Here is a 23,189-nt window from a genome sequence, read left to right as displayed (position 1 = left end):
TGTGAAGTTCCCCTTCATTTTCTGAACCTCCCAAGATACAAAGGCTCATATCCCTAGCGTACATTCTCTATGTTATTAGGGTAACTGCTAGTCAAGTTCAAAAGGCAGCTGGCTTCCAAGTCACCAAGCCAGAAAGAGCTATTATTTCTCTCACTGTAATTTCTATGATTATAACAGTGGTTGACTGAGTCAACACAGGCAATGTCAGCAAGCGATTTCACTCAAGGACAGCAGATATCCAGGAAGAAGCACAGTCTTCGGGAGGCGGGGCTGAAATGTGTGTGGGAGCTGGCCCGGATAGCTGCAGTTCTCACTAGGACATTAAACAGGCTAGAGGATCAGAGAGCCAGCAAATACACACAGCTTAGCTTCATCCTTTCTGAAGGGTTAGAAGCAGAGAAAGGCAATCCTGCCTTTACTGAAATCACGGTGAGTTTTACCATTGATTTTGATAGGGATTTCACCCATCACAGTTAATAAGCAACCAAACCATCACAAGACTTAGAGAGGCCACCCTGTTCTTCGCAGCGATATCTTTCTTCTCTAATAGCTCCAGCGACTGTTTTATATCCTAGGGCATCAACCTATCCCAAGTTGGGACAATAGGGGCTCAAAAATGCCATCTTTAGCTCAACAAAACTGTGGCTCCGTAGGCTCCACGGATGAGAAAGAGCCTCTTGTAAAGGGCAACTTCAGACGGAGTCCTTTTCCAAAACTCCAGAAGGACTGTTCTCTTTCCGTGGAATACAGGGGAGCTTAGGGAAGCTACGCTGAATGAGCTGGAGCCTATCTAATACTCCTCTCTCCTCCAAAGTCTTCTGCGGATCATCCTGGAATCCTCCCTTCAACTTAATGTACAAACACTGCATTCTGACATTTTGAAAGGGCGATAATCCAAGTTTTTTCCAGAGTAACGTTATCCTAAAACATGCGCAGTGCTGATCGCCCTCGGCTGACATACCTACACTAATATTGTTTTAAGGTAGGGACAGAGAAAGGATCATGCAAATTGCCGTTTCAGAAAAACAATCAATCATATCACAATATGTCATTTCACCTCTCAGCAGCTCTGCACAGCAAAACCAACTATATTTTTTCATACATTAGCAAAGTCAGCTGTAGTCTTGCCTTTGGCACTGAAGAGGATAGAGACAGAAGGATTATAGCTGGAATTCCTGTTCAGATGGCCTCCCTGGAACGAGTAGCTAGAAAAAGAAATCAGCCCTGACTCCTGAGTGAAGCAACCTAGAGGAGGGCTCAGGAAAGCAAGGACTGGAGAGCCCTAGGGGAACATAGGTGATGTAGAGCAGAAAAGGGCTAATTCACTTCACCACCGCCAGCCACTCTCCCTCATTCCAGCTGACCAGGGGATGAGTTGGGAAGCACTGGACTGGAGCCAGATCTGCTTCCCACCAGGATAAATCTCCACTGGTCCCACACAGAAAATGGGGCTGCTCCATTCGATACCAGTTGAGAGTCGGATTCTCCTATCTCTGATGCTATAGTAATGAATTTACTGTAAAGGGCAACGGAAGTAAATGAGAATAGGGCTTGGAAACAATAGGTTACATTCTTGAACTCCTGTGTGCTTCCCTTGGATGCGTTTGCCATGAGAATTAAAGGAACAACATTGAATTTGATCTGAGCTGAAAATGAAGTTCACTGAAACCAACCCAGACATACAGGGTGAATTTGTGGCGCTGCTGAGGTCAATGACAAAACTCTCTGCTACCTCGCCGAAGCCAGGATTTCACCCACAGGTTTTATAAAACCAACAACCAATAGAAACCTATCCAAGATTCTTGTTTTAATTCCCCTGAAAAATGTACATAAAACAAATATTTCCCTACCAAGATTGTAAACAGCCTTAAAGTGCCCTCCTGCATGAAAAAGTGAAACAAATTGAAGCATGAAGCCAACTAACCTGTTTTCTTACCCAAAATGAGGGCTATTTATAAAAGAAAAAAACAGATGGGAGTAAAGGTATTTGTAGATAAACAATACAAAGTTTGCTTAAAGCACAAATGAAGAAACATGGGTGTTTTTTTCCACAAAACTCACATCCATGAGGCTAACTTTTCCAAAAAAGCCCAAAGAACAGAGGCACGCGCCTAGACACGTTTCCATGAGAGGAGCACATTCTCCTTTGAAAAGTCCCAGGCACGGTATTTAAAATATACAATGATATACAATATAAACATTAGCATGTCATTTTCAGGCTGCAATTTGTTTGTGATATTATGAATCTAGTTCACTAAACATTGTCCTATTTATCATAAAAGAAAAAAATGCTGCAATCAACCACAACTCCCACCTGCTTTGGGAAAAACCAAAGGCCACCCACCAAGAGCATGTTCACAAGGGCAGTTCTGCATGCTTCATTGAGGAAAAACATTTTTGCAAATGTGTATAATTTTGCTAAGAGAACAGCTGAGCTGACACAGAGCAGAGTCTCCGAAGCTTTGAAGTCTAGTTGCATTATTTATCCTGCTTTCCACTGTTCAGCTCCAGTTGCTGATACCTGCCCATAAGAAATGTCTCTCCATCATCCGAAGCAGTCCAGTTACTGTCCTTGCTGCCACGCGTTAGGAAGATGTTTTTTGTTCAGAGATGATTGTGTATTTTGGTATCCTAATCCAAGACACTCAGGAAGGCAGTAAGGTCAAGTTTAGCCACCAGCCTCCTCTACATGGTTTGCCCACGGTCATAATCTACATTGTGCTAATTTTTCACAGCTGTAACATGAGAAGTTATAAAATGGGGGACTCTCCTCCAACTTCCCTAACTCAGAGATGTGCTACAAACACCACTAGTGAGATATTCAGATACTACAGTCAAAAAGGCAATATACATGTATGCACGTACGGAAAGGCCCAAGCATTTCTGAAGTATGAGGCTCTGCATAGGTAAAATTGGGCAACCAAAGTAAGAGGTTACTTCAGAAAATTTTGCCTAAGCAATTTCTGCTTAAAATGTTTTAACAAGTGCCACCGGGGGAAATAATGTTGTTGAAAGGTCAGATGCAGATGACAGAGAATGTTATTTTGATCTAATTCAACTTAACAAGGAAGAACACAATGATAATTCAAGTGTGAACCAGGTGTACTAATAACGAAGGAACAGCCAATGAAACAAGGTCCATGAACTGAAGCTGAAAAGAAAATACCATTTCAGTGTTATTAATTTAAATTGACAGCAGAAATTTGAAGAAAAACTGGATATTAGTATGCACAATGAGACCATCCACAGCTACACTCCCACTTTACATTCTCTGTATGTGCGAGGTTATCTTCATACACAAACTTCATATTCCAAAGTGAAAAATTATTTCCCGGGTTATTTTAAGGTTATTTATTTGAAGCATTAGACCAAGTTCATAGGCCAGACACAACCTCTTTGCAAGGTCCAGTCCCAGAAAGATTTGTTTCTGAAACACAGACAGTCTAGCTGTGTTTGGACCGCTGGCTCCTACTCCCAACCTCCATGTGAATCAACCCGAGTCTGCCCACCAGGCCAGGGATCAAAGATGGCTCATAACCATCCTCCAAGTGGTGAGGATGTTCTAGTCCAGAAGGAGCTAGGTTTGAACTGAGGAGAGTTAGGCTGATTCCTGGCTGTGCCTAAGGTCTCTTCATATCCGTGGATCGGACAATAGACACTAGTACTTGTTCTGAACCATGCTCTTTTATTTCTCTGTACGTTAACTCCCCTCCTGTGAAACAGCAGCACCTCAAAGCACATGAAAGAACGCAAGATGCTCAGATATTGTATCACTTCACACCTTTATCCTTGATTCCCATATGCGGCAGCAGACTCCAGGACGCCGTGTTACAGTTTACACGTGATCAGCTGCACTGCAACAGAGATTATTTTTTTTTCTCTAGCTCAAACAAGGTTAACAACGACTCACGGAGTTTTAAGATCCTGGCTCTGACAAGCCAAGCATTTGTAGCCAACGCAAGCAGGGACAGATAGCCTGGAAGTCATTCATGAAGCATTTTAGAGCCAGAGGGGAACATCATGAGTGTCTAATCCTGGAGTCAGCAGAACAGTCAGTCTGTCTGTCTTTTTATTTTGAGATATTTTCATTTCCCAATTTCTCTCTTCCTCCAAAAGAGGATATGAGCACAAAAGGAACAACGCTAACAAAAATCCTGGTGCTAAAGCTGCATATGTAAGTGGGCATGTGCAAATCCTTAAATAAGTGGCCCAATTTTCAAAGACACGTAGTACACTAGCATCAAGCTTCTGGGTGTGAACCATATGATGGACATCTATCCACAGACATCACGGAGAAAGGAACCGAGGCACAGGAATGTGAAGAATCTGCTACTCATACTGGAGCCAGAGGTCAAAGTGACACTGGTTTCAGCAGGAGCAGACCCAAGAATCTGGCAAAGTCACACAAGTAGCAAGGTAAACCCTGCCAACAGAGGAGACAAGAGTGAAATGACTGACAGCTGCAAGATGTGGAAATCCTGGGGTCTTGCTTTTCCACCCCTTTTCCCACCCCTACACAAGCTTTCCTCAGCAACCTGGACAGACATCAGAAATCCCCCACTGCTGGTACCCGGTCCGAAATATCACATGACTTATACAGCCCACAGTTTCTGTACTTATCTGAGAAAGAGAAAAGTAAAGCTTTCTTGGAAGAGAAAAAACAGCCAGCTTACTGATCATGGTGGTGCCCCCAGCCAGTGCAGCCTTGGTCCCTTGGAAGAAGTCATCAGCAGACGTCATCCCCTGTTCTGGCATCTGGAAGCGGGTGTGAACATCAATCCCTCCAGGAATCACCATCCTGCCATGGGCTTCAATAGTTTTCACTCCCCCCGGCACAATCAGATTCTCTCCTATTTGCCTGGGTAAACAGGTTTCAAAGGGCAAGTCAGACACAAACAAGGCAAACAGCCTGTAAACATACACCCTTGTGCTACTTAACTTGGCTAGTGTTTTCTTTTTCCATATAAAGCAACACACAGGATCAGCATACATAGCTGATAATATTTTATTCTTCCCCTTGAAGCAGTTGCATAATTGAGAGCAAAGTGTGCAATTACTTCAGGACCTCAGGGCAATATTAGACTTAACAGGAAGGAAAAGAAGGAGCCACACTGGCAGGCAGCTGGAGAAGGGACCACGCAGATAATCAGATGATTGCTGCACCAAACACAGCAAGAGCCTTGTGAGCAGCTTTATTGGGAATGGACCGGGGTTGCCAAGTGGCAGTTCAACGCTTGATTCTAGCTATCTAACAGCAATTTAGATGTTAGTATTGTTTTGAGAGCACTGGAAGAATTTTTGCCTCTATATTGTCTACTTTCCTTTCATGCATAAATATTATGTAGTCCCTGCACAAACATAAACCCATGCAGACACCAGTTACCAAATTCCTGATGAGACCCTCAAAGGTCTCTCCAGTCTAGCTCTTCACAAACAGATTTTTAAAAGTGCAATAGTGGATGACACATTGCAATTAATTAGCTGTCTTTAGCTGGCTCCCTTAACTTTTAACCTTGATTAACAAAGCACATGTGCTGACCATTTAGCCAGAACAGGAAAATTCCTTGTTTGTAACCTCTGGCTCGTCCATTTTTTCCTAAGAGTAATTTTCCAAAGAAATCTGTAATATATTTAACGTGCCAGAAACGCATGTTTCAGGACTGAACACACAGAAGCGTGCTGGAAAGAGGTCTCAACCTCAATCCTTAAACTACAGGATCATTTTTAACTTTAAGGGGGTTTGGATTGACCCTTGCATCATAGAATCATAGAAGACAGCGCTGCAAGAGACCTCAAGAGGTCACCTAAGTCCAGCCTCCTACCCTAAAACAGAATTACCTGTATTAGGATGCCGAACTCTGGATTCAAAATATCTTAAGTCATAACTTAGTAAAATGTTACAACACAGATAACTTCAAACATATGTGTCATCTCAGCATGGGGCTATTCACATGGCTAAAATTAAGCACATGTAAGCACCTCCTTTGACCCCTGCTTTAATAACACTGGGGTTTTGGCCCATTTGTTTATTTAATTCAGCACCTTGTTTTTAAAGTTCCTCCATCAAACACCAGGATATTGTTAAAATATTCATTTTTCATTGCAATTTAATATAGCTCACTGACACTAAGTTATTGCTTGCTAATCTGCAGTACATTTCTGCACATTTCCAATCACAACATGGTATCAGGCTTCACTTACTTTATCAACCCATCTTCCATGTAAATGTCTGCATAAAAAGACTGGTCGTCATTAACTATTTTACCACCTTTGATCAAAAGACGATCACTCTGCAACAAAGAAGCATACAACAACACAATTATTCTGTGAGAAAGCTGACAGTCTGCAGTGTCACTTCAGAGATGAAAGAGTAGAGGTGGAAAAAACCTCTGCATTATTCAAAAGTGCATGTCAAAACACAAGTCAATTGCTGCACTTTCAACTGGAAAGATATTTTATTTCATCTGCAAGTCCTTTCATCACACTAATGATCCAAAAAAATCAGAACGGAAAAGGAATTGGGTTCCAGCGGGCTTGTCTACTTGGCAGCTTCACTCATACCTGCAAGTTTGCCACCATCACCTACAGCAAAAGCATTAAGTAATACTTTGAGGGATGCGTAATAGCCACATCTCTATTTTTTCTGCCTTGGTTGTATGCAAAATTTCCTATATGCACCCGCACACTGGAGTCACTACTTGGCTAACTGTGAGTCAACTGCTGTCAGGGAAATGGACCAAAAGTCTGTTGCCATGGGTTACACAACACAAACAAACTCATTTTGTCCAACTTGGTGATGTTTCGATGCAGTGGATACTTTTACTGCCTTTCCAGAGCACTACTGCATAACCAGATGGAAATAAGGACATATTAGCAAAATCAGTTTGAGAAGGATTTAAAAAAAGGTTATTAAAATTTCCTCAAATTAGAAGACAGTTTGGCAGGAACAGAAAGGTAATTATAACATGGCAGCTATCGGGCGATGTGCTTTTATCGCAGCCCAGGTTACATCTCGCTTTTGCGAGATTCTAGGTCAAAACCAAATTTATCTTTTTTTTGCAGTAGTCATAAACAAGAGTGAAACACACTCTGCAGAGCTCTTGATGGGGAGGAAAGTGAAAAGCGACTGCTATGTTCCTCTGGTTCCTTCATTCCCTACATTACAGATGCATATATTTAAAGCAAAGCTATACAGCTATCAGTTTAAACTGCACCTTGGCCCTTATATCTGTACTTGTACTTACTCTGATCCTCTTTCCTCCTCCCAAAAACGTCTTTGTGAGAGAACAAAGCTATACCAGAACAGCACAGCCAAAGATTGGTGAAACCAAAAGCTGACTTCAAGAAGGGGTAGAAAGCAGGACTCTAACTTAGTGGTGCTTTGAACTTATAGCAAATACATATAAGACAATGACTGGTGCTCAGCGCCCTTATTTCAAGCTGGGACTCCGCTGATCAAACAGAAGAAAAGAATCAGGCATTTTCCCAAAGGGCTTATAATAAAACTGAAGAGTTGGACCACCAGATTCTCAACTGACAGAAGCTGACACGGCTCTTTTAACGCCAAAAGGGCGACACGAATTGCATCAGCTACTGATTTATACCATTATATCCATCTTTTATACAACTGCTAAACATCTATGAGATGTTAAGTGTCTCTCCTTCCCCCTCCTTTTTCCCCTTCTCCTTCCTCCTACTACTGCAACGAAGAGTTTCTCTGAATAACGCCACCAATTTGAAAAACAAAGAAAGAAAACCCCAAGATTTAAATTTAGGATCTGCTGTGAATGCCAATAAGCCTGAATGAATTAACTTGGGGCGTGAAAAACCCACTTGTCTTTCAATGCCAGCCTCTACAGCAAACTGTCCCACACGTTTACCATTTCCAGAAACACTGCAGTATTTATGCCCACTTCTAGTGCAGACTCCTTGTGCTATTAAAAAGGCCAGCTACTATTGAAATCAGTCAGTTTGGCCATCGATGTCACCGACAGCCAAAGTCCTAATGCACTGGGCATCAGGAAAGAAGAAAAGAGAGAGAAAGAGAGATAGTGACCAACAAAAATGCAGCCTAGACCATTTTCATGATGCTCTGAATGCTTCTGCCAGTAAACAGGTCTCCTGCTGCGGCGGTATGGTAGGCTCTGAAATCAGTGTGAATCCTTCTGCTCATTTCAACCACCTTGGAGACAAAAGCGCACGCAGTTTGCAACCGTGCGAGGGCCTGCCACTAAATCTGTATGTATTTACCCTACTGATGCAGCCAAAATAGGACAGCTAGACATTGATTATCCTCCTTCTTCAAGCACTAGCCTCCGTAGATCAATTCCGGGTTTATACAACAGCAAATAAGACCAGAATCTGATTTTTTTCTATCCCTTATCTTTACAAGAGAACTGCATCGGGTGCACACAACATCAATCAGAGCATTCAGTCGTAAGAAAAATGCGTCATACTTTTGGCCCGTGACAGCGATTCAGCAGTAACCTTCATCGTTATTTAAACGTAGGCATCTTTTTAAACTCTCTACCATTGGACTCTTGGAGGGGAACTATCCCCCCCCCCCAAAAAAGAGGAAGCTCCATTTATCACATAATAATTTTGTGCATCCCCTGCATTTCCTAAACATCATTTAAAATGTAATTGTACAGCCCAGCAGCTCCTGCACAAATGTCACACTTCAAAGCTCCATTTCAGAGCTCACTTTTCTGCCTCCGAGGCGAAGGAAGGAGGACTGGGATGGGTGTGTCCGTGGGGCTGGGAGAAGGAGCCGCTGCCAATAATTAAAAACTCCGTGTCAAAAAAATAAACGGCTGCAACAGCCCGTTAGATGCGAGTATCTTGCCTTACGTAACGAAAAGTTAGTATCCTTGGATCTGCAATACCTGCCCTAAATCAGCTCCCACAATAACGAAATCAAGGGAGGGGTTTATATAACGGCTCCTTCCCTTTTCCCCCAGGATTGCATCGAGGAGTGGACCGAAACGCGCGCGTTGCGAGAAGCTTCTTGGGGAAGAAAAGCAAATCCTGCTCCATCCCCAGCGCCAGCCCGCCGGGGCAGGGGGCTCCGGCCGATCCCCCCCACCCCACCCCGCCTCGGAGCCCCCCTTTGCCGGGCTGGGGCAGGACGGCGGCGGGGGGGCTCCATCCCCATCCGCCCCGCAGCTCCCCCCCACTCCCCGGGCACAAACCCGGCAGGCAGGGGAGCCCCCCCCGGCCGGAGGTACCGCTGTCGCCGATGCTCTCCCGGGGCCGGTGACACCCGACTCCGGGCCGGCTGCAGCGCTACCGCGGCTCCGCACCGCGGGCGATGCTGATGAAATCCGCCCCCCGTCCCCCGCTCCCGGCCGGGCGCCTCCGCTCCGCCGCCCACCGCCCGCTCAGCATCCCGCGGCTCTCCCGACCCCGCTTAAACCGCCGCGCACCCCCCCCCTTCCCCCGTCCCCCCCCCGGGCGTCCAGCCGCGCTGCAGCACAGGAAGCGCTGCATTAGACCCTGATCTTATTATCCTGCCACAAACCCCTGCCATCGCTCGCCGAGCACACAAAGGGCTTAATCCCCGCGCACCCCTCCCCCTTCCCCGCTTTTATTCCCGTGCACTCAACTCACCGTGATCCGTGGAATATTTTTCTTCCCCTGATAAGACATCTTGGGAAATCACTCCCCAATTTATTTATTTAATAATTTTTTTTTTTTTCCCTGGAGAAGCGGGGCGGCTGCTGTATCGCTATTGTCTCCCGTGCAGCAACTGCTCCCCGACCTCCCCTCCACCGGAAAAAAAAAAAAAAAAAAAAAAGAATAAAAATAAATCCCCCAAGCCCAAATCAATGCGAGCACAAGGAAGGGGAGCGGGGGGGGGGGGATCCGCCGGGGAGGGCGCGGCGCGGCGGGGAGGCGAGCCCTGCTCTCCGCAATGGCAGGAAGGGGAGAAGCAGCCACCCCTGCGCGTCTCCCTTTCTTCCCTCTGCCCGGAGCCCAGCCCAGCCCCGCGCAGCCCAGCCCAGCCCAGCCCAGCCCAGCCTAGCCTAGCCCAGCCCAGCCTAGCCCAGCCCAGCCCAGCCCCGGCCGCGCAGGGAGGGGGCGAGCGCCGCCAGCAACAACAGCGGCGACGGAGCGGGGCGGCAGCGGCGCATGCGTCCCCGGCCGCTCCCGTCCCTCTCCCCGGCGGGGGGCCGCGCAGCTCGGGGCGCCATTGGCTGAGCGCCTGCCGGGGATGCAAATGAGAGGCGGCCGCCGTGCAATGAGAAGAGGAGAAGGCGCCGATATGCAAAGTGGCGCAATGGAGACGTCAGTGCGGGCGCGGGGCAGCGCGCTCCTGGCGGCGGCGGGTCCTGCAGCGCTGGGGGGGGGGAACCGGGCGCCGCCCCCGCCCCGCTGCACCGGCCCGGTCCCCCCGCTGCAACCCAGCCGCCGCTGCCCGTTCCCCCGCCCTGCGGCGGGGCCAGGCTGCTGCGAAGCGGCGGATTCAGCGGAGCTGCCGCGCCGGTGGGAGGGGGAACGCGGAGGCGGCCGCCGCCCGCGCCCGCAGCGGGCCCAGCACCTGCGGCGCGGCAAGCGCGGATGTGGGGCGCTGCGAAACGGCCCCCCTCGGGGGCTGCGGACACCCTGTCTCTACCCCCGCCGGGGCTGCGAGCCCAGCGGGAGGAGAGGAGGCTGCCCGGGGAGCCGGTGCGCTGGAAAACGCGCTGCCCTCCATCTTCTTTGTCTCACCCCGCCCTTCTTGGCGCTACCGGAGCGGAACGCTGTTCGGAAGCATTAGCAAATTGTGGGGAAAAAAAAATAAGGTTTGAAGCCACTCCCGGCCCTTTGATTTCCCAGCACGTCAGCCATGCTTTCTAAATGCCTTCTCCCGCACCTCCTCGTCCAGAAAATACAGCCCGGCTTCAAGTCCCCCCTCCTGCGGTCACTAACCTGAAGCTTTAGTGCCAGGGAAATCTGGGATCAGAGCTACGCACACAGGCATGGTGGTCCTCTCCAGTCACTCTGGCCATTTCTTACTATTCCAGTGTTGCAAACTCCACGTTCAATGTTTCAGTCATGCTTGGAGTCCTAAATTTCTCAGTCCCTGAACTCCATAAGCTGGTACTTCAAGGAAAGAAATGCATTACATGGCATAAGTATTTCCTCGTTACTTACAGTGCACTTGCCCAGTGCAATGAAGAGAGATGGCGTTCATGGCCAGAGTGTGGGATAACCATTCAAAATACATGTTTACACCAGTTCCTCTTACAGCAGTTGCTCTGGGGGAAGGTACAAGACACCTTTTGGAGAACTCATAAATAGCATAAATCCACTTCTGCTTGAAGGTTGTAACAGACCATTAATGACCAACAAAGACTTACCTTCTTCCCTCAATCATGAGTGAATTTCACATCACACAAAGCAAACTGCAAGCTTCTCCTATCACAAAATGTAGTGATCTTTACATACCCAAGTAGTTCTGTGAAACACACTGTGCACAGCCCATAAGAAATTAAAACCTTCAGTATATTACTGCAGTAAATCATTATAAAGGCAACATCTGTTCACACAGATGACTATCAGGACCTTTTATGTACATTAGTTCACAGGAGGCTATAAGGAAGAGAGTAAAAGAGCTTTTCCTGTGTATAGGTAGGGCATCAGGCAACATTTAAGTAGCTAACGTGCCAATCAGTTAATATCCAATTAGTAGCAAACGAGAAAGTGGCTCATTATGACAGTAGCAAAATGATTAATTTGTTAGCCTGTAGGGTTTTATTTTGATTTAATGATTAGACAATACTAAATGAGTTATCCTGCCCCTCTCTGATCTGTGCTGGAAGAAGTTTTGAAACCTCAGCATATTTTTGCTCAGAACATGGCAGAAAGCATCTACATCAGATTTCTAAATTTAGACAGTGCAACTTTTCCTTTTTTCTCTTTAATGCTAGCTTTCCTCAATTTTATATCTGAATGGTTTCTTGTCGTTGCTTGCCAGGTAAAAGAGTGTCTTCAGCTGTCAAAGAGGAAGCAAACACTGCCGAAGGGTTTGAGAGAGAGCATCAAGGCCCTTGGGCAGCTGATCTGAGATGTGCTAAAGTCCAGCTACCATTTCAAGATCCTGCCCTGGCAGCAGCAACGTGATTACAGAGGAACGACCACAAACATGGGTGCAGGAAACTGTACTTCTCCAGCACTGACTCCCCTCCTCGACCTTGGGCAGGTCATTTCTCCACATTATGCTAAAAGTTGGGGAACAGCAGTACCGGTAGAAGAAATAGAAGCACCTTTAAGGGGATGATGTCATCGGCACGCTAATATTTCTAAAGCTATTCTCATCTGCTCAAAGATAGCTATTTAAAATACTTTTTTAAAAGGCAATCCTTACTGCACATGGGCCTAATTCAGAACAGCAGTTCTTGAACTTCGAATACATTCCATAACTTGAATCCAGTAGTGACTAGGTTCAGAAAGTAATAACAAATCTTCAGATGACACTTAGCTTTTCCGTCCCATCACCCTGTTGCAAGAACCTAAGTAGTACAGAATAAAATACATGAAGAGATTAAAGGGCTGAAAAACATGGTTGTTCAATATTCAACATCTACATGGCACCAAATTTTAAAAACTTCCATATGATTTAGCGTGTACCCAAAGGACCAGGACTGAGCTCCCAGGTGTATCTTCTAGCTCCATTATACCAATCGCCAATATGGCCCAATTTTCTTTCCTTTTAGCGATGAGCTAAAAGGTTGTCAAAATAAATAATTTAAAAATTATTAATGTAGTTGCAAACTGGCTTATTTAGCCTTGCTAAACAAAGGCAAGGAATGGATATTATCTGTTGTATAAACACAGATGAGGGGAGGTGATCAGGAGGGAAGGAGAAGAGCTCTAGCTAAAGGACAACGTTGGGATGAGAACAAGTGGGGAACAGAGTCAGAAAATACCGAGATGTACATGTGCTTTTTTTTTTTTTTTTTAAGACAAAAGCTGGTTCATTCCTCTGGTAAAGCTATAGTTTATGTATAAATTCTCCCTGTAAGTTAAATGAAGAAAGATAACTACTTATGAAAGGTCAGGGGCAGGAGTCAGGTCCTAGGTTAAAAGAGGAGACTTGAACCCGCTGCTTAAATCCTTGCAGGCTCGTATCCAGTCTGGCTGTCGTACAGTGGTGCCGTTACCTGCCAAGGTATTGCGGGAAGTGATGGGATTTCTAGATAATGTTGATGCACTTTGTCTTCCATAGGTCTATTAATGCACACGGCAGGCTGAGCAGGCTAAAATTAGAAGGTGCTACAGAGAACAAGCACTGCCAAATCTTCCTTGCCAAACGTTAACGACGGAAAGCGATGAAGGATGGCTGGCCAGCCCAACCCAGCTCCCTGACTGCAGCCGCTACGACAGGACCAGCAAGGTTGCTGCAGCCAAGTCACATCAGCAGTAGAGGAAGAGCAAAAGAACATAAATGTCTTCAATTATGCTACATCAGCACTTCTGAGGGCCCTGACAACATTCCCCAAATGGCAGAACAGGGGAGGAAATGCACAAAACAGAGCATTATGCCCACATTTGCAGTGCCAGCCTCTACCCCGGCCACATACAGAGCTGCGCTCTGCACTGGCAGAGTGTCTCTGGCCCATCCTGAGGCTTAGGGTAGTTGGGGGGTATATGGGCCAGTGGCTACCCAAGATTGCCGTCAGCCATTTCTGCACAGCAGTCAGCTGGTGTAGGACATCTTGTGCAGGCCCTTTGCAGCAGAAACGCATTTCATGTTAAAGGAACGTCTATGTCTAAATTTGTCTTCTGGAAAGGTCTAGAGGGAAAATGGCACAAGAATATGAGAATCTCTATACAGTGATAATCTATGCTAAAATAAATCATCACAGGCATCAGTGGAAATCAATTTACATCAGCTCTGAATCTTAACTTTACAGATTCTGTGGACTACCATAATGCACTTAGCAAGGAATTCTGTTCCCACTGCGGAGTTACTGGATGGTTGGGAAAAAACTATTAAGAGAGTCTCTTTCTCTGTGGAATTTTAGTGTAATTGCAACAAACCCCACAGAATTTCTGCAACACCTGATTGCTTTTACTCCTACTGAATTCTTAAAGGTTTATCCACAAGGACATTTTGCTATGAAATTATAAAACCTGCCAATGGAAATATACATTTTAAGATGTAATGAAAAGAGGGATCAGAGATGGATTTAAAGCATTCCTGGAAGTATCTGAAATTCTCGCACTACAGCATCAACAAGCTGTAGATTTCCCTTTAGCCTTGTTAGATGCTAATAATCCCCACTCCCTATTGGGGAATCACCCCCTGCCAAAGTCAGCGAGGCTCTTGTTACTGCGATCAGAGGCAGCAGGACTGGGCCAAAAGAGCTTTCATGAGTTCACCGATCAGGCCCTAATTTTCTGTCATGATTCTGCCCATGCCAATTGCTGCATCAGCTCCGAGTCTCAATGACTTGAAAGGACTCTCCCATGGATCCAGCAACCCCCTGCGTCTTAAGAAGCGTTGGGAGGATTAAATACAGGCTGATACATGGCAGAAGGAGTACATCTGTCCTTCCCAAAAGATGATGAAAGAACTGTCCATTATTAATCACTATAAATTAAATTACAGAGGGGAATTATACTTGCCAATGGGCATCTTTCGTTTGTTTTATTATCTTACAGGAGAAAATTAAAATTAAGTGTCATGATATGGAAATGACCATAGAGGTCAAATGTGCTACTATGAGGAGGTAAAAATCATACAGCTTCTCAGAGAAACAGCCTAATCTTTTTTGAATACAGACTACCTTAGATTATGAGGGGGAGATTCACTTTCTAGCCGCACAAACAGGTCGATAAAAATGTACATTTGATCTGCAAATTGAAATTAACCTTCCAATTGATTTTGTTTCCTTTAAAATCCCAGGAAACCTTGAGAAGGTTCAGAAATAACCTTCTAAGAAGACTGTTACTGTTACAGTGTGTTTCTTAGAGGAAACCTCCTGAGCATTTCAGGTGTACTACAGTCTTAAATGTCTTTAAACAAGCCCCAGCCGCTGCTCCACAGTTAATTTACTATCACGTCATGTTATCAGGAAAGAGACAGCCCTCTTCAGGGTTCCAGACAGGGATCACTCTGTCATGGGTAGTACAATACAGAGCAAAAATGTGCTCTCAACAGCTTACAGCCTGCACTCATGCTGTGACCTTCACTGTAGTTAAATACAGCATTTCTGGAACAAAGGCATGGGACATTTGGGCATCTTTGTCATTGCTCCTCCCTTCCATCCAGTGGAGAGAGTTTAGCATCTCCAGGCCCATGGGAACCATGGGTAGGGTCTAAGAAATGGCTATTTTCACAGTGATTTGCGCTGTTTCTTAACATTATAATCCCTTCTCCTTCCCCAAAAACCTACAGGGCAAAGCGTCAGGCTCTCAGCAATTGCTGTCATTGCTTGTGTCAGTCAGCTCTGCCTACCTCTGATGTACAGGACAATCATTACTCCAGACAATGAGAAAATGAAATTCTGACCTCTATTCTCTCACCCTGAGATTCATTCCGGGTCTCTGGGAGGTGACCAAAGAACAGGACATTGCGCTTCTATGTGAATTTTACAGTAAAGAGGTTTGGGTTTTGGTAGATTTCCTACAGCGCTGCTCCCAGATGCTGTCCCTTTTTAGCGTAAGAGAGTTCATGCAAAACACACACATCAACTTCATGTGAGCTTTGCTGCCTGCGTCATTTCCCAACTTTATAACAACACCACAGAAAACAGACTCAGATTTAATGTGCCACAAGACAGACAAGTGATGTGGGGAGTTAGACATGGTCCTGCAGGTACAAAATTTCAGGCAGGCCTAAATGACTGCTCAGCACCTACTAAAAACAGATGGCTCATGTCAAATGATGACCAAAGCACTGGCATAAGGGTGGCATGCAAAGCTGCCAGTCTCATTGTGCCAGGTGCTGCATCTATCCCCTGAGATAAAGTGCAAGGTGCTGCTGAAAGACCAGACTTCTGCATTGTCTCAGCTCCAAAGCGGGGAGATCTGGCCCTAGGTGTTTAAGTCTTCCCTCCAGTCTTTAGCCCAAATAATAAATTGGCCATGTATCAAAGCCCCTTGCTCATTTCTGCACGAGAGAGAGCGGTATTGGTAAATTCCTGACGTAACACTAACAGACCACTCCACGAGACACCCATTCGATGTGTGGCACGTGCCAGCTATGCAGATTGATGGCTTTGAGAGGGATCTAAGAAGTTAAGAGGAATTTGGCATTTGTGCTCATTACTGTTAGTTTCTCTATGGGTTTTTTTTTCAGTAGTCAGACAAACCATTATGATCCATTGCAAGAACATGCAAGTCATCCTCCCGTATGATTATTTTGCAAGCAATGATTGTCGAAATGAGACTAGAAAAATTGCAGGCATTGTAACAAATTAAACTCAGAACTGCATTTCCAGCTGTCTGGAACAGCTTCTTTGTTCTACACAACAGTTCCACAATGTTCCAGAGTCTATGATTATTTGAGCTCTCAACAACATCCTGTTATTCATTATTTCTCTCCAGGAATGAACAACCATGGTCCTGAGAGCTTTGAGGTTTTAGCAAAAAGTCCAGTCATGTCAAAAGCTTCATGACACTGTGTTTTGCAAGTGGTTCCTCTCCTGTCAATTCTAAAATAAAAATATTTTCCTAGTCTCTGTTTATTCATTATTGTTACTATCTTATTACAATAAGACATAGCTTTATTGTTTTAGACCAGTAGTTTACACCCAGTGCTCTGCATTTCCCAAAGGTCCATGAACTGTTTCTAAGGAATGCGAAAAAGGTATGTAAAGGTGACCGACTGTTGCACAGGGAAACCACCTGAATCACTGGACTAACAAGATGGCAATGGGAACTTTAGCCAGCAACTTAAGACAAGATCCCAGGGCTTGTACTTGTGCTGAAGTGCCTTAGCACCTACTGAGGCTCTCTGTTGAAACTAGATTAAAGCAAGCCCCAGGCTTGCTGATCCCTCTTGCAATCAAACCTTGCTTCTCCCTCTAGATGTTCCCTAAAAGACTGTCTCTGTCCCAAAGAATCTCAACAGATGAGCAAGACAGAAGGAATACCAATTATACACATGGGGAATCTGGGAAATACACACAGAGAAATGACCCAGGTCAAGCAAGCAATGGCCAAGGTTTTCCAAAATCCAGATGAACGCATGTGTCTCAAGACTGTTCACCTAAGGAACAGAGGACTAATGCCCTGGGAAGCCATTTTATCAGTCCCCTTGCTCTGAGATAAGGCAGCTTGCAGCTCCTGCACTGACTACTACAAAGCAGTGGTATGAGTAAGTTCCACAGGTCCCTGCCCTGATGCTATCTGAATACCAAATCCCACTGTAGGAAATGGGCTTGCAGGCGCACAGGAATTCATGAAAGCCAGGCCAAGTGTTTATTGTCTCATTCAAGAAATCCCAAGTTTGAACATGACATTCTTGTTAGACTGCAGTGATGGCCCAGCTGAGGTCAGGGCCTCAAAGCACTAAGCAGTGCTCAGACGTTGAACAAGTAGCTCCAGGACCAGGCATTAACAGTCTAAACAGGGAAGATGACAAAGTTTAAGATGGGAAATAGACGCCCAGTTAATTCTCCAAGGCCTGACAGCTGGGAAGTAGCAGAGCTTGCCTCAGATCTGCTGAGTTGCAGACCTGTTGAATAGGTCACACCGCCTCCAGAGGCCTAACTGTAAAGAGCTGCTTAAACTAAGACAGAGAGCCTTCCTGGTGCCTCTAGAGATGATCTTAACCCTGAATTATGAGGCAGCATGGCCCAGAGGCAATAAAGCAAGGCCATGATAGATGCCTATAGAATACCCTAGACAGGACAGACACAAAGAGATTTGATTACCCTTATCTTTGCCTGCAGAACAATCTATTGCAATTTAATGTGGAATAATTACATTCCTTTTTTTATCCTCTGGACAGTTAAGAGCTCAGAAAAATAAAAAATAGCTTGTCCATCTTGCTTTGCTAATTATTTCAGTGGAGATTAATACAAGATCTTTCTATACAGTGACAGAAAGGATGACTGTTTTAAACCCACTTTGGATCCAGTCACTGGCTACAATACTTCCACCTATCTCTGTTGCCTCCAGTTCGGCACCCATTCCCATCAGCTCACGATATGGTCCTTTGGTTGCTGAAACAGAGCATGGACCATCCTGTACGTTGATTGTTACATGTATTGATAAAAATTGCAACTACTGTCAGCCTCAAGCTAAATAAAAAGCAGCAGTAAGATTTCTAGCCTATTGTGAAATAATTCATGCAAGTTATAAATTCAAGATCCTATAAATTAGCATACTGCTCCTTTCCACTATAATTTAGATTCCTACCACATGGAAATAGTGTACAGTCTATCCAGGGAGAACCTATTTCAGATGTGTTATTAAATGCTTAAGACAGAGGTTTGAAAATAATGGGCCAAATTCAGTTGCAAAACTTCAGAAGCCTTTTAACTCCTATCTGAAATTATTTTAATGCACTGTTTCCTTTAATGCCACTTCCTGCAACATTATTTTTCTTTACCTTTTTTTTAATACGTTGAGCTTTGATTATCATCGTACAAACATTTCTATTAACTACACTGAAGTAAAGCCAGTTTTACCTGCTGAGGATCTAACCATTGATTCAAGCTATAGATGCAGTCAGCTGGAAAACCATCAAAGCTAAAACACTCCTGCAGTAAAGTGCCAATCCATAGCAAGACATTTATAATAAAAGACTGCACTTACCCAAATGCTCACAACCCCTCACAACACAATCCGTTGGCATCAGTGTTATGTAAAGCTAATGAGAAACAACTCAAATGTTTTTCACTATCCCATTATTTCATACCCTCAGTTAACATTTATATGACAATCTTTTAAAACAGAACCAAAACCCACACTTCTTAAAAAATGCGATTAATATTCTGTGTGGACTTCGGATTTTTCACCATATTGTACTTAAAGTTTTTTATTATACTGGTACCCTTTAATCACAAAATAATTGATCTTTTCAGAATTAATATATTACCTGTTTATACTTATGTCACCGCATCAAATTGTCCAAAATTAGTCCTGAAAGTGTCCTGAATTGCAAAACCTTTGACTCCCCAAGATGAAAAGGTGTATGCCCTTTATTCTTGAGATGCACCTTGGTTAGTCCAACAAGACTAATTAATCATGGAAAGTTACTCAATTAGTAGGCACTTCAGCATGGTCAAATCAAACCCTAGGCATTTGTAGTGGCAAACTTTTGTTTGGGTTTGGCAAATCAGGTTTGAAGCGGCGTGGAGCATATCCCACTCCTAATTAAAGGTTGGTGCGTAGCACTTCTGAAAATCAGGGCCTACCTTTGTGATCTCACCGTAAACGGCAGTTGTTCACGCATGTAAATATGGCTGGATGGAGCCCTGAGGTTACGGTAGTAGGAAGAAGCAGAGTAGGGTCTGATTTGGGGAGAATGAGCCCCCAATAATACTCCTAGTAATATTTCACATTTCTGAAAGCAGGAGAAAGTAGCGAACAAGCCGATATTATAAATTCGAGGCAGACTTCTGCCCTGTATATGCAATCCATACCACTAGTAAAAAATCAGGAGGCACATCCTAGAAACAGTTCCCCGAAGAAAGGACTGCTCTGTAAACCCACTGGGGGACTACTCACAGAAACTCTTTCCCAGTATGCTAGGAGTTTCTCAGTTTGCTGGTCGGTGCTTCATTCATTTCTGCTCTTCCAGCCTATGCATAGGAGCCAGCATTGTCAGAGGAACGCACAGAGTACTTCATGGCTCAGATCTGAATAAAGCTTGCTTAAATCTATTTATTGAGGAAAGCAAATGTGCGTGGTCTGCTAGACCTATGGGTTGAATGGGTTTTGCCTCAGGAAGAGGATAGGCTTTATTACACCATGACACATACAGAGAGCGAGAAAATAGCTTCAGGAGTCTTAAAAGACTGGGAGGAGTTCAGTGGGTTTCTAAGAGAACGCCACATTCCTGTGAAAGTCCCAGATCTTCCCGAGGCAAAAATTCCCACTGTAGCCAGAGGCCTTGATCAAAACTGGTATTGAAATACAGCTCCCAGGGGTCACTCTGGAGTCTGTCCTCCCCTGGGAGGAGAGGGTAGGAGTTTCCCCTGGAAGAAGCCTGCAGGGATTTGATCCCTGTAGGTGGAGGCTCATTGATGCTCTTTTGCTAACAATTGCATTTCTGTTCCCGTGAGCTGCATTCACTAGCTGGGTGGGGCATTTTGCTACCTTGTGCTGGGGGAAATCGCCTAAGAAACAAAAAAGTCGGTCTCTATCACCAAATAGGAAGGCAGGGCGGGGAAAGGGAGGGTGTTTGTGGGTGCAGGGGCTCCTTTATTCTTCTGCCCTCCTCCCTGTGCACATACACACACACCTGCAGAGAGCACACGGATAACATTAGAGGTCTGGCAAGAAGGCTGTAGGAGAGATGCTGCTTCTTAGAGGAAGACATTGACTGCCACATACATGCAAGTGACATTAACAGCAAGAAACTGCAGGGTGGAAAGGATACATCCCTTCTGCAGCCTATCGCGTGTTCAAGTTGCATCTCACACACACACACACACACACACACGATGTACCCACCTTGTCATTCAGGTTCTGCAGCGCCTCCTTCCCAGTGGCACTCCTGATCTCCACCTTTCTCCCGAAATCAACAGATGGTTCCCCTCCCTTCCCGCTCTGCCTGGAATAGACGGACTGAGCATCCGGACCCAGGTGGGCAACATCCTTCTGCTTTGCCACGACTTTGTTAGATCCGCGGCCCACCGAGAGGGAGTCGAAGTCGATGGTCTTGTTCTCCAGGGAGCCTTCCACCGGGCAGAACATGCCACAGAATTTCTGCCGGGGCTTGGGACTGCCCGAGCCCAGGTTTTTGAAGAAGGCTGGCACTTCTTCTTCCTCACCCTGCCGGCCAGACTGCTTCCTCTCAGCCATGGCTTGTGTGGTCTCCCTGCTAAGGGAAAATAACAACAGTGGTAACCAGGAGGATCCTTCACACACACACACGCACACACACGAAAAGAGAAGAGGAAAAAAAAAAGAGGAGAGAGATCGCTCTGGGTCCTAGAGATACGGCCACATCAATTGCAAAGGGCTGCGCCTGGCAGATCCCCTGCCCCCATCGGTACAATATAGCCTGTGGCTCGCTCTGTTTTCTTTGATGCAGTGCAAAGTTGAGGGAAGGTTGGGGCAGATCCTGCTGCAATCAAGGGAGGAGGTTTCAAGTTCCCAGCATCCAGATGGGAGGGAGGGAAAAGGAGAGAAAAAAAAAAAAAAAAATCCTCACTCTGCAGCAGAAACTGAGGACTGATCCGGAAGTGATGCGACTGGTGAATTGGCAAATGGACTCGATCAGGTTGGAGCAACAGCCCCCATCACACACACCCTTTCCCCCCTCCCCTTCCCCAGCGTGCTGCTATTGCTACAAGTTGCACAGAGGCTGATGGGGACTGAGCACCCCCCTCACCTCCGGCTGCTCTGGAGGCGTGTTCCCAAGGCAGGGGAGAAAGGATTTCTTCCTTCCTCCCACCACCCTTTCCCCTTCCTCCCCTAGCCCCGCAATGGTGGAGTCAGGGAGTGCTCCGGGAATCCTATTGTTCCTCACTTTTCTCAAAGCAGCGGAGCCGGAGGGCGGGGAGCAGATGAGATCGCGGTTGGGTTACTGGGGCTAGTGGGAGGCAAAATGCTGACTCATCTTTCTGGGTTTTGGGGCTTCGCTGGTGCCGTGACTCGGGTAGACCCTCTTCAGGGGAGAAAAGGGTTGATTGATGGCACTAGAGAGAGAATGAGAGACAGATGGAAGAGGGGTCTGGGAACCGAGGGAGAGAGGAAAATGAGCCGTTAACCAGGACTTACCTCCAGGAGCCGAAATTAGTGACCTGCAAGTCAATTAAGCCTCTGCAATGCCAGCAGCCCCCAGTCCCTCCCTGCGGGGGATCAGAGGGGGCAGCCAAAGGCGGCTCCGGCTGAATGCAGGTTTCTAGAGAAGGAGACAGAGCAGCAGCCCCTTGCCTCCCCGCTCTTGCCCATGCCGACAGCGTCCCTGCGCCGGGAGACGGAGGCAAGGCGGCAGAGAGCGAGAAGGCGAGGGGCAGGGAGCAGGGGCAGAGGAGCAGGGGAGCCGGGGCCGGGCGAGCCGAGCGGGGCCGGGCGAGCCCCCCCGGGGCGGGCCGGGCCGCCGGCGCTGTCCCTTCAGCACCACCCGCCGCCCGGCCCCAGCAGCCGGCCCGGGGGGCTCAGAGCCAGCCCCGGGGGGGGCTCAGAGCCACGTCCAGGCACTCGCAGCCCACCCCTAGCCCCCTTTCCGCCACGCAGGGCCTTGCATGAGCTGCTGGGCTCTAACACACCCTCCTGCTCCTCGTGGCTGGTACAGCTGTGTGCGTCAGGGATCTTTTTTTCACTTATTCTCTCGGGTTTGTACCTAAATAAACCGCTCTGGCGGCTGGCGATGCGGAGGGAGGGTTGCCTTAGTCATTTCCGAAGGGCTTGTTTCAGCAGAGTACACCGAATAGCTCTGCGAGTCCGGCTGAGGCTGTGAACAGGGGAGGACAGACATTTTTATCACAAAGGTAAGTGGTGCAGCACACAATAGGTTTAGCTTGGCCGTCTCCACCTGATACATGTTATTAACACCACTGATCTGGGTCCTTAAGGCTAATCCATACGCAATATCGCTCTGAGCCAAACCCAATCACCAAGCTGTTTATTACTATGCATTATTCATTGATATGCATCTTTGCACATGCATACATTAAATGTTAATTGAGGCATCTGTGTCCAAATGGTTACCAAGCACCTTTGCAAGATCCAAAAAAAACACTAAAAGCAAAAAATAAATAAATAATTTTAAAAGAAAAAAATCTCGGAGCCCTCTCTCCCTGCAAACCACACCCAAATCTATGCATTTGTACCAAAGGTGGAAAAACCAAAACCAAGGTCACAACCAAGTGAAGCCCTGTAATAAATGCACAGCACAGTGATAAAAGACTCCAGACTAAAAGGAAAGAAAAAAGCCTGCAGCTTGGCCCTGAAGGATGAAGATGATGTGCTCTGGTAACTAATGAAGGAGGGAGAAATCCAAAGACAGAGGCCCTCCAGGGGAAAAGCTCCACCTCCTTCCCCTTCTGGGACCATAACAGTGGAACAGCCAGGGTTGT

General features: G+C 46.1%; 1 protein-coding gene across 2 annotated transcripts in view; it reads right to left on the bottom strand.

Annotated features, from left to right (window-relative positions):
• DPYSL2 (dihydropyrimidinase like 2) overlaps nt 1–21,691 on the bottom strand; it is a 53,600-nt gene extending 31,909 nt beyond the window's left edge. Inside the window, exons 1-4 of one of the 2 annotated variants that reach the window (XM_050910131.1) lie at nt 21,638–21,691; nt 20,617–20,986; nt 6,202–6,290; nt 4,674–4,858 (exon numbers count right to left, since the gene is read on the bottom strand). In XM_050910131.1, the coding sequence (XP_050766088.1) occupies nt 4,674–4,858; nt 6,202–6,290; nt 20,617–20,967 (625 nt within the window). In that variant the 5' untranslated portion in view covers nt 20,968–20,986; nt 21,638–21,691. Of the gene's footprint in view, nt 1–4,673; nt 4,859–6,201; nt 6,291–9,609; nt 9,768–20,616; nt 20,987–21,637 lie in introns of those variants that run through there. The other variant, XM_050910132.1, reaches the window with a different exon arrangement.
• Between the last annotated feature and the right edge of the window lie 1,498 nt (nt 21,692–23,189).

This window comes from Gymnogyps californianus, chromosome 23, assembly GCF_018139145.2.
Source record: "Gymnogyps californianus isolate 813 chromosome 23, ASM1813914v2, whole genome shotgun sequence".
NCBI classification, from domain to species: Eukaryota; Metazoa; Chordata; class Aves; order Accipitriformes; family Cathartidae; genus Gymnogyps; species Gymnogyps californianus.
The sequence above is the reverse complement of the archived record's forward strand: the minus strand, read 5'-3'. Positions and strand labels throughout refer to the sequence as shown.